General features: G+C 43.6%; 1 protein-coding gene and 1 pseudogene across 1 annotated transcript; one reads left to right on the top strand and one right to left on the bottom strand.

The window, feature by feature from the left end:
• Positions 1–1,701: 1,701 nt before the first annotated feature.
• On the bottom strand, positions 1,702–13,710 carry LOC123413353 (CBBY-like protein). Its single transcript, XM_045106294.1, has 8 exons — positions 13,282–13,710; positions 13,109–13,179; positions 12,305–12,463; positions 9,055–9,121; positions 4,632–4,727; positions 3,454–3,500; positions 2,985–3,065; positions 1,702–2,077 (listed from the first exon to the last, which is right to left on the bottom strand). Exons 1-8 carry the CDS (start codon positions 13,603–13,605, stop codon positions 1,954–1,956), a joined length of 969 nt encoding a protein of 322 aa, XP_044962229.1. The 5' UTR covers positions 13,606–13,710; the 3' UTR covers positions 1,702–1,953.
• On the top strand, positions 5,506–6,470 carry LOC123413352 (annotated as a pseudogene).
• Positions 13,711–16,944: the final 3,234 nt, after the last annotated feature.

Genomic DNA, 16,944 nt, shown 5'->3' on the forward strand with positions numbered 1-16,944 from the left:
TCTAGAGTTGTGTTGTGATATCTTCCCGCGAGTCCTTGGGTTTGGTCGTACGCATTTGCGTGTATGTTTAGCGTACGATTAAGCCGAGGGCGTCACACCGAGCCAAGGGGGGAAGGTCTCCCATTCCAAACCGAATCCAACTTGGTTTGGAAGGTGGAGTCCTTCTTCCCTTTCCCACCTCCTCCTTTTTTTCTTTTCTCTTTGATTTTCTTCCTATGGAGCATAGGGCCTTCTTGGGCTGTCCCACCAGCCCACTAAGGGCTGGTGCGCCACCCCCAAGGCCTATGGGCTTCCCCGGGGTGGGTTGCCCCCCCGGTGAACACCCGGAACCCATTCGTCATCCCCGGTATATTCCCGGTAACTCCGAAAACCTTCCGGTAATCAAATGAGGTCATCCTATATATCTATCTTCGTTTCCGGACCATTCCGGAAACCCTTGTGACGTCCGTGATCTCATCCGGAACTCCGAACAACATTCGGTAACCAACCATATAACTCAAATACGCATAAAACAACGTCGAACCTTAAGTGTGCAGACCCTGCGGGTTCGAGAACTATGTAGACATGACCCGAGAGACTCTTCGGTCAATATCCAATAGCGGGACCTGGATGCCCATATTGGATCCTACATATTCTACGAAGATCGTATCGTTTGAACCTCGGTGCCAAGGATTCATATAATCCCGTATGTCATTCCCTTTGTCCTTCGGTATGTTACTTGCCCGAGATTCGATCGTCAGTATCCACATACCTATTTCAATCTCGTTTACCGGCAAGTCTCTTTACTCGTTCCGTAATACAAGATCCCGCAACTTACACTAAGTCACATTGCTTGCAAGGCTTGTGTGTGATGTTGTATTACCGAGTGGGCCCCGAGATACCTCTCCGTCACACGGAGTGACAAATCCCAGTCTCGATCCATACTAACTCAACTAATACCTTCGGAGATACCTGTAGAGCATCTTTATAGTCACCCAGTTACGTTGCGACGTTTGATACACACAAAGCATTCCTCCGGTGTCAGTGAGTTATATGATCTCATGGTTATAGGAACAAATACTTGACACGCAGAAAACAGTAGCAACAAAATGACACGATCAACATGCTACGTCTATTAGTTTGGGTCTAGTCCATCACGTGATTCTCCTAATGACGTGATCCAGTTATCAAGCAACAACACCTTGTTCATAATCAGAAGACCCTGACTATCTTTGATCAACTGGCTAGCCAACTAGAGGCTTGCTAGGGACAGTGTTTTTGTCTATGTATCCACACATGTATATAAGTCTTCATTCAATACAATTATAGCATGGATAATAAACATTATCATGAACTAAGAAATATAATAATAACTAATTTATTATTACCTCTAGGGCATATTTCCAACACGTATGTAGTCCCTTAGTGGAACCTATAAAAAGACTTATACTCCCTATTTAGGAACGGAAGGAGTATAACTTTAAAGCAAATCCTACAGTTCAAATCTTTTCATGGGGAACTTTCCTGTAGATCTCTGATGCTATGAGACTCCTACAAACATCCTTTGTTCCAAAGGAGCATGGGTTGGATTGCAAATAAGACATACTCCCTACGTCCTAAAATATTTTTTGCTGATTTAGTACAACTTTGTACTAAATCACCGGCATTTATTTTGGGACGGAGGGAGTATTTACCAATGGTAATCCTTGCTCTAAGGTGAGGTTAAAAATGAAAAGGGTGATTTCATAATGTAGTAGGGGCAAATATCAAATGCTAGAGATATACTGGAGGATTTATGAATTTTCCGAGGGACAAACAATTTTGTAAGTGTTGTTGAATGCCAGCCATTTCTTTGTGCAAAATAGCGTCATTTCTTTTATATTCAAAACCATTTACAACTGGTGGTTACCAGTCTTGGCACACTTTTGTACACGAATTATGTACGAGGCCGCTCGACCCTGAGTGCGTGCTTACTCAGCTCACGAATTGTTTCTGGAGGAGGTTGGCGCAGAACTCTAGATCAAAGCGCCCTTCCGGAGGGTCGCCGATGCAATCGAACACGGCGTCCGCTATTACAAAATCCTCATCTGCGGTGTACCTGTTCAACACAAGAAGATGAGGTCCTCTTCTTACGGCTCATGAACAAATTCAGTATGCATGCTTAGGTTTTCAGCTGACTAAGTTCATAATCCTAGTGCCCCATTCCCATTTTCTGGGCTGGTGTTTCTAGCATTCATTTTCAGATTCAAACCTGTACAATGTCAGAAAAATATGATTATGCTATTGAATAGGTCTTTGTATTCCCTTCTCCTGATAGGGTTTTGGCAGTGTCATCACGGTACCATGATGTACAACACCACGATCAGAAAATGAAGTCTTGTAAGAGTTCCATTTCAAGTACACAAAGGTGAGAAAATAAATGAAGGAAAGTCACTGCATGAACTTATCAAGTGCAAATTTGTTCTAGAGAACCGCAGATCCAATGAAAACATGTCATGTATGCAGTATGTGCATGACGGTAAACTGATTAAAAAAATCTTATTTCTGAGGCCAAGTGATGCAGTAGGAATGGACTTATAGGTCAGATATACTGCAAAATATTGTTCATAAAGCTGACATGTTTTTTCGGTCAAACTGCTGGCATTTGTGTGGAGCTAATAAATGGCCAGGCCCAAGGCCAAAAGTATCCTTTTGATCCCAGTTTTTTGCAGGACATGGACATTTTTGCTTTTTAGGAATATTCCAAGCATTAAATATTGAAAGGATTCAGTGTTTTGTTACAAGAAACCCAGCCGGCCACTTTCATCCGGTCCTGCTCTGGTTTGGCTGGAAACAGTTTTCAAGATACCGCTGCAGAAAGTCATATGCAAATGCAATATAATATCTCTTGTAGAACAGTGGAAGTCAACACTTTTCTTCTGTCCAGAAAGAACACCAACCTTCTTTATTATGAAATGCTTACCAACTATCATATTAGAAGTACTTCACAGGAAGAATGTTATTACCCGCTTTTTGTTACAATGCACTTCATACCAGCAGCTTTGGCCGCTGAAAGTCCTATGTTACTGTCTTCAACAACAACACAGCTGATATCCAAAGGAGAAATATTAGCAAAATTACTTTTGATATTAGAGTAATAATTACATAAGAATTCTTCTAATAAAAAAAGATGGTGCAACAATGGAAATACAGTCGAAATTTATTATAGTATGTTGACCCAAATGGAAACCCAGATGTTAATGTCGCAGCAGTCCGTCTTCTTACATTGCATCTACTGTTCCTTTTACAATCTATGGCAGTTACAACAGAGTTTTTCATGTGAACTAATGCATGATAATATTAAATCAGTCTAATTTCAGATATCCTGTATACAGAAATCCCACTAAAGTTAAGAACAGGCACACCATTATTTTTTTGGAACAATACACTCAAAACAAAAAGTGTAAATAACCCAAAATATTGCTTTTGCAGTACCTAGATGGATCAACTTCCAATGTAGTTGCTGCTAGCAAGTAGATTGCCTGCAGAAGTCCACAAAAGAAACACATTATCTCTGACATGTACAAAAATACAGGAATCAATGTTTATCCAGAGCTATGTCCAAACAGTTACTTCACTGAAAGCAAATGTAAATCTGAGTATAGAAAGCGTGAATCGAATCAACCTTAAAATGCCAAGCCAAAATAAAATGATAGGAGGATCATTTTGAAAGGGTTTATCTTAAAACAAGCAAATGTCCAAGCTTCCATTAAAACAAGCTAGTTTCAAACAAGAAGCTTCTAAGTGCTTGAAAACTAAATAAATCAAGGGCAGTCAGATACAGCACCTGCAGCACTGACGATCCCTCCTTTCCTATGTTCAGTTGTAGTGTGATGCTGTCTATGGAGACTATTGCTTTTTTGTCCTAGAAATTTTAAGGAGGTACTCCCTCCAGTTCACACTGCCTTCAAGTCAAGACAAATCTATACATATGATTTTCATGTTTTTACTAAATATTTAAAACTATATTGACAGATAAAAATTTAGAAGCTTGACATAATATATATGTTCAAAACGTCACTTATTTGTGAACTAGAGGGAGTATAAACTATCTATGGAATGTTAATCATGGTACATCATTGCTGCAAATAAATATTACTCGGTTTCCAGGATCATTGTAGTGCACTAAGGCACATGTGCTGCAAATTAGTTTGTTATAGTGGAAGGATGTCAATGGATAATCCTTCAAATGCAATGGTGAGGTTAAGTAAATGTATGGAGCAATTAGACATGGTATTATACTGTTTAAAATAATGGAACACATACACATCCTTCAGTTCTATGTTGAAAAAGTAATTCGCTGACAGTCCAAACCTTCCAAAGATTCTTGAAAGCTTCATGTAAAAGTTTGCAAAAACAATATTAAAAAAAAAGCTAGAACATGCCAGATGAATTAGTATGTACCAAACTGTGAGATCAACTTGTGGTTCATTTGGCATCGCTGTGGCTTTTTAGGAATACTTATTTGTTTCTATTTTCAGATACCATCATCGGCTGAAAGTTTTTTTTTATCTATAACACCAATATTACTAAACCAGGAAAAAGGTTCCCCTGGCAAAGTAGATTGCACTGTACAGCGCAACATAGAACCACAACTGCATACTACCCCTTACCGGATCAGGTTTTTTGCGAGGAACCACATCCCCAGCGAATATGGTAATCTTTTCTGCTCGGTCAGGCCCCAGTAAGCACGATACTATTGCTGAAACCTGCACTAAGTGGAGAGTAAATATGTTAGCTGCCCTGCATATAAACTCAAAATATACTATATCACTAATCCTCTTAGAATTGGAGGCCTCTCATTCAATTGAGGTCATCAATTTGGAATTGGGTCACGATTTTGACCGGGTCAACAATTTTTCACTCAGTTATTTTAATCCTCTATAACACTAAGCTCCCGATTTTTTTAATGCCATTTGGAGTTGAGTCATCCAATTTCGACCGAGTCAACAATTTCACAATGAGCTCTCTCATTCATTTTTTAATACACTATGCTCCCTAATTTTAAAGCTTCTCCGGTCAATCCTTGATTTTGACTCCGTCAATCCTTTGTTGTGGCAATCAAATCTCTAACTTCGTTAAGCTATCCTGTTTTAAAGCCCCTCATTCAACTCTTCAATTTGGTTTGCATACATAATTGATTGGGTCGTTCACCCTGGCTTCCTGGTGGGATCTCTCAATGAATGGGTGACAAAACGAAAGTGTCGCCCATGACACATTTAGCACCAGCATAACACACGTGTCCAACAACGTAAGTAACTTTCTCATGTTTTTGTACTAATTAAAATACGTCCTTCAATCACACGGTCAAAAAAATCCACCCAAACACCACAAAAAAAAAAGAAAAATGATAATAAACTCACAAACGATTCACTACGGATTGGTCATGTTAGGAAGTATTAGTATTAGTCTAGGAGTCCTCATTAGTGTATTAGTATTAGTCTAGGAGTCCTTATTAGTCTATGTTTACTTTCCTTGCACCTCAAGTCTTGTGTAATATATATATGCCCCTTGGGCCTTCAATAAACATAAGTTGCTTTCCTAACATGGTATTAGAGCCTAGGTTTAGGTCTCCGGACGCTGCAACTCGTCCTCACGATCCAAAAAAAAATTCCCGTTCCCGTCGCTGGATCCCGTCTCAGCCCCCCGCTCGAGGTCTCTGCTCGCCCTGCTCAAATCTCGCCGCCGCCTCGTTTCACGACCCCTCTCTTCCCCGAATAAGAAACCCTAGCGCCGCAGCTCGCCGGCGATGGAGGCGCCGGACGAGGAGGCCGGACTGGGGCTCCCGGAGGACGAGCGGCTTCTGGAGGTCACCATCATCTCCGCGCAGGGGCTGAAGCCGCCTTCTGGACTTCGGCGGCGGTTGCAGGCGTACGCCGTGGCGTGGGTTGACACGGCGCACAGGCTCCAGACGCAACCCAACCGCTCTGGCGGCCTCGATCCGGCTTGGCACGAGCGGTTCCTCTTCCGCGTGCACGAAGCCGCGCTCGTCGAGGATTCCCGCGCTGCAGTCACCATCGAGATCTACGCCTCACCAAACGGGCCCTGGCACATCGGCGGGGACTCCGCGACAACTGCCTCCTGTCCCGCCCCGTTGGGTCCCCTGCCATGTTCATGGTCGGCCTCCGACGCCCGTCCGGCTGCGTCCACAGACTCCTCAATGTGGCCGCTGATCCCTTCTACTGCTTGCCCGCTGCTCCGCGCGTGGCTCTCCCATCTCTCCTGCTGCGTTCTGCTGCTACTGGCATGCTGCTGCTACGTGCTGTTGCTAGCTGCTTCCTCCTATACGTGCTGCTGCTAGCTGTTTCCTCCTATACGTGGTGATGTTTCCTGCTACTACGTGGTGCTTATGTCCCCGTTGTTCCTAGTTGTTCCTAGTTTTTTAGTTTTCTTTGTTTTCCGCTGCGTCCACCAAATCCGTTCATATTTTGTGTTTTCTCATGCCATGCGAGTCCACCATACCTTAGTCCGTCAGCCTTTCTCCGGTCCTGATCCTTTCTATGCAACTTTTGTGGCCTACTTGCCCTTGTTGTTTTCTATAGGATTTTCTGGACTTCTTTTGCATTGTCGATCTACGTCCATCGTGCCTTATCCGCCAAGCTTCTTTCGCCGACGGTTGTCGTGGACTATGATTTTCCGCGCAATGCTTTATTCTCTTGATGTGCCATCTTCTTTTGACAACTCATCTTCTCTTGATACTTATCTTGTATCTTCAAGTGATGCGGTGTCTTCCTCTGATGTGTCATCTTCTTTTGACAACCCATCTTCTCTTGATACTTATCTTGTATCTTCAAGTGATGCGGTGTCTACCTCTGATGCTACCTCTGATGTGCCATCTCTTCGTTCTCTCCTTCGGCGACTCGACAAGTTTTGAAGACTCTCCAGCAACGACGACACTCTCAAGAAGCGGATTTGGATTATCATTGTTTTTTAATATTACACTTCTTCAAATGCAATGCTATTGCATACGCTTTGCATTTGAGGGGGGGTGTTAGGAAGTATTAGTATTAGTCTAGGAGTCCTCATTAGTGTATTAGTATTAGCCTAGGAGTCATTATTTGTCTATGTTTACTTTCCTTGCACCTCAAGTCTTGTGTAATATATATATGCCCCTTGGACCTTCAATAAACATAAGTTGCTTTCCTAACAGGTGATACCAAACATTTCCCATAAATCACTTCACCGATTTGCAACGTTGGCCCACTTTTTTCTTAATCTCTGATCATAAATTGACACATCCATCTGTAAGCATGATTTCGTAAAGTCTGTCCACAAGAGTAGCATATCTGATAAAAAAAATGAACTTCCTTGTATCCCCGCACGCCAAACCAACTAATACGTAAATATTTTTCGCAGCTGCAAAAAAGTTACATAAAACATGTACAACCCCAAGAACATAAGTGGCGCGGCAAAGCGTGCACTACCCTTCTAGTTATAACACTAAGCTCCCTAGTTTTAAAGAGCTCATATTCAATTAAGATCTCCAATTGGGGTTGAGTCATCCCATTTTTTTCGAGAAAACGCAAGAGATTTTGCGTTTCATTGCATTGAAAAGATAGAGTTTGGCTACAACCTCCTAGGAGAGCGAGTTCAGGAAAGGGACATGAATATAAATTTAATGTACATCCCAGGTGGTTGGCAAGATGACCCTGAGGCCGCAGGCACCATCGCGTGCCCATTGTTCGGCTTCGTCCTTGATCTTAGAGACCAGGACATGGACGAGGGGCTGGGCACCGTCGAATATGCACTCGGTGTGCATCTTCCAAATCATCCACGACGCGAGGAGGGCGATGGAGGCAAGACCTTTCCGCATCGTTGTAGGTGTGCTTTGCTTGGCGTGCAGCCACCAATCCATGAGCGTCCCTTCATTGCTTGGTCCTCCAGTGGTCATCTTGAGCCAGGCAAGAATCATGCCAAGTCTGCTTGGCGAAAGGGCATTCCAGGAGTAGGTGGCGCATCGTCTCGGGAGCTTGGTCGCATAATGGGCATCGGGCCTGGTGCTGGAGGCCCCGCCTAACGAGGCGATCAGCGATCCAACACCTATCCAGGTACGCTAACCAGGTCAACAATTTCTCAAAGATTTCTCAAAGATTTCTCAAAGATATTCCATTCAATTCTTTTATACTATACAATATGCTTCCTAATTTTAAGGCCTCATAATTAACTGAGGTCTTCAATTTAGAATTCGATCATCCTGATTTTGACCGGGTCAACAATTTCTCAAGGGCTCCCCCATTCACTTCTTTTAATTCCCTATGTTCTCATTTTGAGGCTTTTTCATCCAATTGGGGCATTCAATTCTGGATTTGGATTACAATTTTGATCGGGCCAACGAATTTTCAAATCAATCAACATCAACCGGTATGTAAAAACATATCAATCCCGCGCTAAATATACGTTGGTCAGCAGAACACAGAACCACACAACAAAAAGCCCATCAAATCACCGCATTGTAAATAAAAATAGAACACACTCCATCTCCCCCACGTGCCAAACTAAATATTCTATCGGTTCGAAAATAAGGGGTATTAGTTTTTTAGAAAGTCAAATTTCTTTAACTTTGACCATGTTCAGAGCAAAAAATATTGATATCCACAATATTAAAAAAGTATGGAAATTCATTTCATGATGAATCTGATTTGATATTATGAATTTTGATATATTTCTCTAGAAATTAGATCAAACTTAAAAGGTTTGACTTTTCAAAAAAGTAATATACCTTATATTATGAAACAGAGTGAGTTTTTTTTTTTTTTGAGAAACTCAACAACACCAACAATGCAGCAAAGCGTGCTCAACCCTTCTAGTATAAATCAAATGTGAGGTGATTTAAATGGAGTGCAGCATAGTATAAAATGGGTTCTTCAGAGGAACTACAAGAAGTCAAGAACATTCCCTTTTGAGTTCGAAAAAAAGAACATTGCCTTTTGCAAATATTGGAAGAAACTTTTCTCCCATATGATGTAGTTTGTTGTAATAATTCCTACTATATCTCTCATATAAGCATTTGTGGTTGAGAAATACTTTGTTACTTACAGCTTTCTCATTTGAAGTACTGCATACTGCAACTTTCACCCCTTTTCCCAGAGCTTCATCAATTAACCTGTAAAAGTTAAGAAGATAATGAATTTATAATTTTCCCTCTCAAAAAGTTACTCCACCATTTTGAATTTAGTTGATTTACCATTCTATTGTTGGATTAAATCAACAGATCTTTCTATGCATGTAATGTAGATTTCTTCAACGAAAAATGAAATGTTAGTTATGTAAAACTTGTTTAACTCATTTCTTTAACCTTTCCAGATTACATATTGGAAATGTAATTACAATGAATAATACATATGGTTTGTTAGGAATAAGCAACTTATCTGTATTGAAGGCCCAAGGGGCATATATATATTACACATGACTTGAGGTCAAGGAAAGTAAACATAGACTAATAAGGACTCCTAGACTAATACTAATACTTCCTAACCCCCCCCCCCCCTCAAATGCAAAGGGTATGCAATAGCATTGCATTTGAAGAAGTGTAATACTAAAAAAAATGATAATCCAAATCCGCGTCTTGAGAGTGTCGTCGTAGCAGGAAGAGTCTTCAGAACTTGTCAGGTCGCCGAAGGGGATAACGAAGAGATGGCACATCAGAGGTAGACACCGCATCACATGAAGATACAAGATAAGTATCAAGAGAAGATGGGTTGTCAAAAGAAGATGGCACATCAAGAGAAGAAGGCATTGCGCAGAAAATCATAGTCCACGACAACCGTCGGCGAAAGAAGCTCGGCGAATAAGGCACGATGGACGTAGATCGACAATGCAAAAGAAGACCAGAAAATCCTATAGAAAACAACAAGGGCAGGTAGGCCACAAAAGTTGCATAGAAAGGATCAGGACCGGAGAAAGGCTGACAGACTAAGGTATGGTGGACTCGCATGGCATGAGAAAACACAAAATATCAACGGATTTGGTGGACGCAGCGGAAAACAAAGAAAACTAGAAAACACACACTAGATTAGGGATGATGGCAGCGGAAGAGAAAAATAATATCATGGCGGCGAAGGCCAATTCCAACCAGAGTGTGCATGAGACGGTCCTAACTGTGTAGAAGGTGGTTGCTCAGTGCGGGAAGCCTGAGTCACAATACCAGCAGTACCCGTCGAGGAAGAACCTGAAGCAGCAAGCAGACGCTTAAGTCTCAGAATATCCTGCTCAGTCAAAGCGATGGCTGAAGTTGTCGAGGTAGATGACGAAGTCTCTGTAGATGATGATTGCGCCTGGCGCAAGTGTTTCTTCTTCGTGTAGCAGTGAGACTCAATATGACCATCATTGTTGCAGTAGCCACAATGTAGACAGGGGCGACCTGAGCCTCCAGAAGGAGTGAGCAAGAGCGGCGGAGCACTCGAGTGAGAAGGGGTCGGTGCAGCAGGTGGCGTAGAAGTAGCCCGAGCAGCGAGCACCGAGGGAACCTCCAGGAAACCAGCACCACGTAAGCGAGTCTCCTCAGCACGAATCTCAGAAAGCGCCTCCATGAGAGAAATACGGCCACGAGCAAACAACTGAGCACGCCGGGGCTCAAACTCCTTACGGAGCCGAGACAGGAACTCGTAGACGCGATGAAACTCCAAGTTGGCCTGGACAGCCTGGCAACAGGGGCAAGTACGACAACCAGCAGTGCGGAGAGAATCGAGCTGGCGCCAGATAGCAGAACTCTGTGCATAGAAGTCATCAACAGTAGAGTCACCATGCTGAAGAGCATGCTCCTGACGAACCACGGAGAGGTATAAGGCATCACCAGAGGGCGCATAGCGCTGACGAAGGCGAGTCCACATCTCAAAGGCAGTAGGAAGGCCCAAAAACTCAGAGGCAAACTGAGGCCGAACACTAGCAGTGAGAACAGTTGCAACACGAGCATCATCATCAAGCCACTGGGTGTAAGAGGACAGAGCACCGTGATATACCTGAAGAGCCTCCTCATAAGCCAAGACCTTCTCATCATAAGCACTCACAGCGGCCTCATTAGCAAGCTTAGCCGCATCCTTTGTGGCCTGAGGAGCATCCGCGGGAAGAGCCGGTGGGGTCGACGGAGTAGGAGCCATGGGAGGAACCGGACATGGCGGACAACAGACCTCGCTAGAAAGAAAACCACATAGACGGATGCCACGCATGTGAATGCGCATGAAGCCAATGAACTCGGTGTAGTTAGTGCCATCAAAGATCACCGAACAACGAGGAACAGCAACGTAGCCGAATGCAGCAGACATTTTTTTTGGTCAACGACGAGGGGAACACCCGATCCGATCGGGAGTGTGCAGAGGGCGGCGCGACCTGGAGAGCACGGCCGGGAGCAGAGCCTCGATCCAAGCGGTCTGGAGATGGACCGAGATCAGGAAAACAGGCGGATCCGGTCAGTGCGCGTCTGGAAGCAGAGCCGCGTCTGGGAGCAGAGCCACTTCTGGCGGATCCGGCGACGCAAGACTCGATGGTGGAGGACGCACTGGGCCGGGACGAGCTCACTCAGCCGATCCGATCCGACGAGATCTGGCGTTCGCTGGAGGCTGCGAGTGGAGCCTGTGGGAGCAGACGAGGAGGAGGCGCGTTCCTGGAGGAGCACCGGCGGGAGAAATCCTGGCACCCGAGGAGGAGGCGTGTTCCTAGAGGAGCGCCGGCGGGAGAAATCCTGAGACCTGGCTCCAGGGGAGAAGGGGGAACGCCGGCAGGAGGGATCGGCGGATGAGCAGCAGCAGGATGAGAACAAGAGCTGCAGCAGGAGGAGATCGGGAGCAGCAGCTAGACGAACAACGGCTGCGTGGAGAAGGATCGGAGCACGAGTTGCGCGTGCGAAAAATTGACCTAAGGCTCTAATACCATGTTAGGAATAAGCAACTTATCTGTATTGAAGGCCCAAGGGGCATATATATATTACACATGACTTGAGGTGCAAGGAAAGTAAACATATACTAATAAGGACTCCTAGACTAATACTAATAGACTAATAAGGACTCCTAGACTAATACTAATACTTCCTAACATGGTTAATGCATTTTGTTCCCAGTATAGAACAGATTGGCTATGCCAGAACTACTATATATTCATACAGTGGTAAATTACACTACCTATTGTGTTGTTTACACGCAGCATAAATGATTTTACTGTGACTATTTCGATTTTGTTATAAGGAAGTACTTCAAACTAGTGTCGTTGCAGCAGCCGAGGACGTTTCTGATTCACAAGTCCATTTAAACTGCATTTAAGTTACTGAAGTCATCAAATTGTTTGAAAACATGACCTTTGAACACCTGGGCGGAGAGGAAGCAACTTCTTCTCAATTAGGACCATAAACAATTCTGTTTTCCGCTTGTGAAGAGAAGCAACAAATTCCTTTCTTTCTTCGTCAGTCTTTGGCGCTTTAGCTGGCCACTCTGTCTTGTTGAAATATGCTGTCATTCTGTAAAGAATGTTCAAACTATTATTACAGTTGAATTCAACGAAAAGCTTCAGTTTAACTTTTCTAGAATAGTGTAGGTCGTTTAGTATCACCAGTTTTAAGAAAAATCCCTACAAGTTATTTGCATATTTTGCTTTGAAGAACACCTAAACTTTCATATTTCGATACCATTCGGAACTTTACTTTTTCAGCTCAGAAAATCAGCTGCAGATTCCCCATACAAAATAATAATAATCAGCTTTAGACTATTTGATTAGAGAATTGAACGGCCCTTTCAAATTCGAATAAAACATCAACAATCGGAACTTCAGATCAGCCATCCTTGACATGATGATATTGCTCTTGGAGATTGCCAAGGAACTTCAGACCAGCCAAATGTTCCCGTATATTAGGAACAAATGCTAAGTCATTACGTGAATACAATTTGACACAATAATAAGGAAATTAAGAATTACATACCCCTAAAACAGTAGATAAATTCATCTTAGTTAATTCGCTTTTGGAATTCCCACAGAAAAAATTGAAATTGTGAAGATGCAAATAGTGGTCAGGATTTTAGCAGGCCTTTAAAGAAAAGTGTGGCATTTCGTCGAATTCCTCAAAGCAACACAAACCAATGATGAAAAGAGTAAAGAATGGATTGACCTTTCCTTCCCACCACCAATCTTGAGCAGTTCTCCGTACAATTCAACGTCCCAGCTCACACCTAATTCCCTCTGCAGATACAGAGAATTATATTGACCGGGGAGCAACGGCATCAGGAAATCAGGATGGATCGTAGACACCAGCCGCATCGGTGGAGTGGAAGGAGACCAGACCTCGGCGAACGTCTCGTTGAAGGAAATGCGGTGGCCGTCCTTCTCGGTGTCCACGAGCACGCCGTCGCAATCGAAGAGCAGCGCCGCCGGCAGGGCGGCGGCCGGCGCTCCGCCCGCGCCCGCCGCGGACGCGCGAGCTGCTTCTGCTCGCCGCGTTATCCCGGCGGAGAAGCGGAGAGCAGAGGGCGACAGCGTGCTCCCTCCTCCTGTCCGTCTCGGGAGGCACCGGGCGGCCGTCCATGCGACGGGGCGGGCGCTTGAGAAGGTCCTCGCCGGGAGCGACGTGGAGGCGGTGGCGGCGGCGGTGGCGGCCATGGCGTTCATTTGCGCGGGAAACGATGTGGATAGCGCGCCCTGTGGTCGATGATCCCGGGTTGGGATTTGATGGCAAAGCCCACCACACAAATTGCGTCTTCGGCTATGCCCGTCCTTTTGTCTTGTCGTTGCTGGATATAGTCAGTCTTCTTGTTAGTTGAGACGGACTGCCTCCGGGAGAGAGGATTTTCTACCCATCACATTTGTTATTGCTGTCTGGCATCGTTGCTATAGTGTATTCTCTCACCAAACATGCATTCACGTGCTATTTTCTACTGATTAAGTTAGATTCAAATAAATACTGATGCCTAATGCATGTTGAAATCAAAGTTTGATTTACATTCTGTCTACACAATTGTGTTTTTCTTTTCTGCTAAGATCTTTAAAACAAGACCAATATTAAATATATTTTTAGAAATTATTTTCTTGACAACTAAATCACCGTACTTCAAACTTGTGACATACAAATTTATTAATTCCATGTGAAAAAATAATAATTTTTCATTATGTTCCACACAAAAAAATCTTATTGTTTCACTATGGCTCCCCATTTTCCGTTGCATATCATAGTGTTACATTGTGTGCCCGTGTGTATCAAACTGATTCTTACTAATCTAAAAGTCTGTAAATATTAATATATTTTATTGTAACAAAACTTTGAACTTATCTGGTGTTAAAAAAAAGCATATGATAGTTCCGTGTACTTTTACAGTGTTCACCATGTTTCAATATTTATATTTAAAAATTTGTTGAATTATATTCAAAAGTGGTCTCGTTTCAAAGTTCTAGTCGTCAGAAACACAAATATGAAAACGAATCGCAAATTGTACTTTTGATTCAAAAGATAAAATAGACTTCAACTTGGAAATAAAATGAAAAAGCATGGGATGATGGAGCATAGCTCGAACAATGTGCTTACATGTGGTGAGAGAAAGATCTAACTAACTACAAGCAGTATAAATGCATGGCAACTATCTTGCGGAATTAGCTCCATTGAACAATTGGCCATTATCTTACGGATAATGTTGCTTGTGTTGCTCACATGCAAACATGTTATGTACGAAGCAATATCTTTTTTCAAGGGAGACTAGCGGTCATGGACCTAAGGGGCATATCCCTGAAGGGGGTGCACGCCCCATTATTGGATGTGATGGTGGTGGAGGCTTACAAAAGATTATAGTCCATGTTGTGACAAGGTTTCCCCAGCCCAATCCACATCTTGTTCGATTCTTTCCATTCAAACCGAATACATCGCAACCTGAATGCTCTCATAAACTTTTTGTGTTGAGCATGCCAAGCCCCCCCCCCCACCCACACACACACACAAGAGAGCCAAGAGGACAGCACACAAAGTCCCAGTTTATTGGAAATATGCCCTAGAGGCAATAATAAAATGGTTATTATTATATTTTCTTGTTCATGATAATTGTCTATTGTTCATGCTATAATTGTATTAACCGGAAACAGTAATACATGTGTGAATATATAGATCATAATGTGTCCCTAGTGAGCCTCTAGTTGGCTAGCTCGTTGATCAATAGGTGATCATGGTTTCCTGATCATTGACATTGGATGTCATTGATAATAGGATCACATCATTAGGAGAATGATGTGATGGACAAGACCCAATCCTAAGCATATCACTAGATCGCGTTGTTCGTCTGCTAAAGCTTTTCTAATGTCAAGTATTGTTTCCTTAGACCATGAGATTGTGCAACTCCCGGATACCGTAGGGGTGCTTTGGGTGTATCAAACGTCACAACGTAACTGGGTGATTATAAAGGTGCACTACAGGTATCTCCAAAAGTGTCTGTTGGGTTGGTACAAATCGAGACTAGGATTTGTCACTCCGTGTGACGAAAAGGTATCTCATGGCCCACTCGGTAGAACGTCATCTGTTGGAATTATGCCCTAGAGGCAATAATAAATATAGTTATTATTATAATTCTTGTATCAAGATAATCGTTTATTATCCATGCTATAATTGTATTGAATGAAGACTCATTTACATGTGTGGATACATAGACAAAACACCGTCCCTAGCAAGCCTCTAGTTGGCTAGCCAGTTGATCAAAGATAGTCAGTGTCTTCTGATTATGAACAAGGTGTTGTTGCTTGATGACTGGATCACGTCATTAGGAGAATCACGTGATGGACTAGACCCAAACTAATAGACGTAGCATGTTGATCATGTCATTTTGTTGCTACTGTTTTCTGCGTGTCAAGTATTTATTCCTATGACCATGAGATCATATAACTCACTGACACCGGAGGAATGCTTTGTGTGTATCAAACGTCGCAACGTAACTGGGTGACTATAAAGATGCTCTACAGGTATCTCCGAAGGTGTTAGTTGAGTTAGTATGGATCGAGACTGGGATTTGTCACTCCTGTGACGGAGAGGTATCTCGGGGCCCACTCGGTAATACAACATCACACACAAGCCTTGCAAGCAATGTAACTTAGTGTAAGTTGCGGGATCTTGTATTACGGAACGAGTAAAGAGACTTACCGGTAAATGAGATTGAAATAGGTATACGGATACTGACGATCGAATCTCGGGCAAGTAACATACCGAAGGACAAAGGGAATGACATACGGGATTATATGAATCCTTGGCACTGAGGTTCAAACGATAAGATCTTCGTAGAATATGTAGGATCCAATATGGGCATCCAGGTCCCGCTATTGGATATTGACCGAGGAGTCTCTCGGGTCATGTCTACATAGTTCTCGAACCCGCAGGGTCTGCACACTTAAGGTTCGACGTTGTTTTATGCGTATTATAGTTATATGGTTGGTTACCGAATGTTGTTCGGAGTCCCGGATGAGATCACGAACGTCACGAGGGTTTCCGGAATGGTCCGGAAACGAAGATTGATATATAGGATGACCTCATTTGATTACCGGGAGGTTTTTCGGAGTTACCGGGAATGTACCGGGAATGACGAATGGGTTCCGGGAGTTCACCGGGGGGGGGGGGGGGGGCAACCCACCCCGGGGAAGCCCATAGGCCTTGAGGGTGGCACACCAGCCCTTAGTGGGCTGGTGGGACAGCCCAAAAGGTCCCTATGCGCCAAGAAGGAAAAATCAAGAGAAAAGAAAAGAAAAAGAGGAGGTGGGAAGGAAGGGAAGGACTCCCTCCCACCAAACCAAGTCCAACTCGGTTTGGGGGGGGAGTCCTCCCCCCTTGGACTCGGTCGACCCCCTTGGGGCTCCTTGAGCCCCAAGGCAAGGTCCCCTCCCTCCCACCTATATATACGGAGGTTTTAGGGCTGATTTGAGACGACTTTTCCACGACAGCCCGACCACATACCTCCACGGTTTTTCCTCTAGATCGCGTTCCTG

Source organism: Hordeum vulgare, chromosome 7H (genome assembly GCF_904849725.1).
Source record: "Hordeum vulgare subsp. vulgare chromosome 7H, MorexV3_pseudomolecules_assembly, whole genome shotgun sequence".
In the NCBI taxonomy this organism is placed as follows: Eukaryota; Viridiplantae; Streptophyta; class Magnoliopsida; order Poales; family Poaceae; genus Hordeum; species Hordeum vulgare.

Bases quoted from the DNA above. Each gene is read 5' to 3' on its own strand.
- LOC123413353 (XM_045106294.1), bottom strand. From the start codon at position 13,605: ATGAACGCCATGGCCGCCACCGCCGCCGCCACCGCCTCCACGTCGCTC. The intron at 12,464-13,108 runs GTCAATCCATTC...CATTCTTTACAG, and splicing joins ATTGGTGGTGGGAAGGAAAG to AATGACAGCATATTTCAACA. The intron at 2,078-2,984 runs GTAATAACATTC...TGTGTTGAACAG, and splicing joins TGCATTGTAACAAAAAGCGG to GTACACCGCAGATGAGGATT.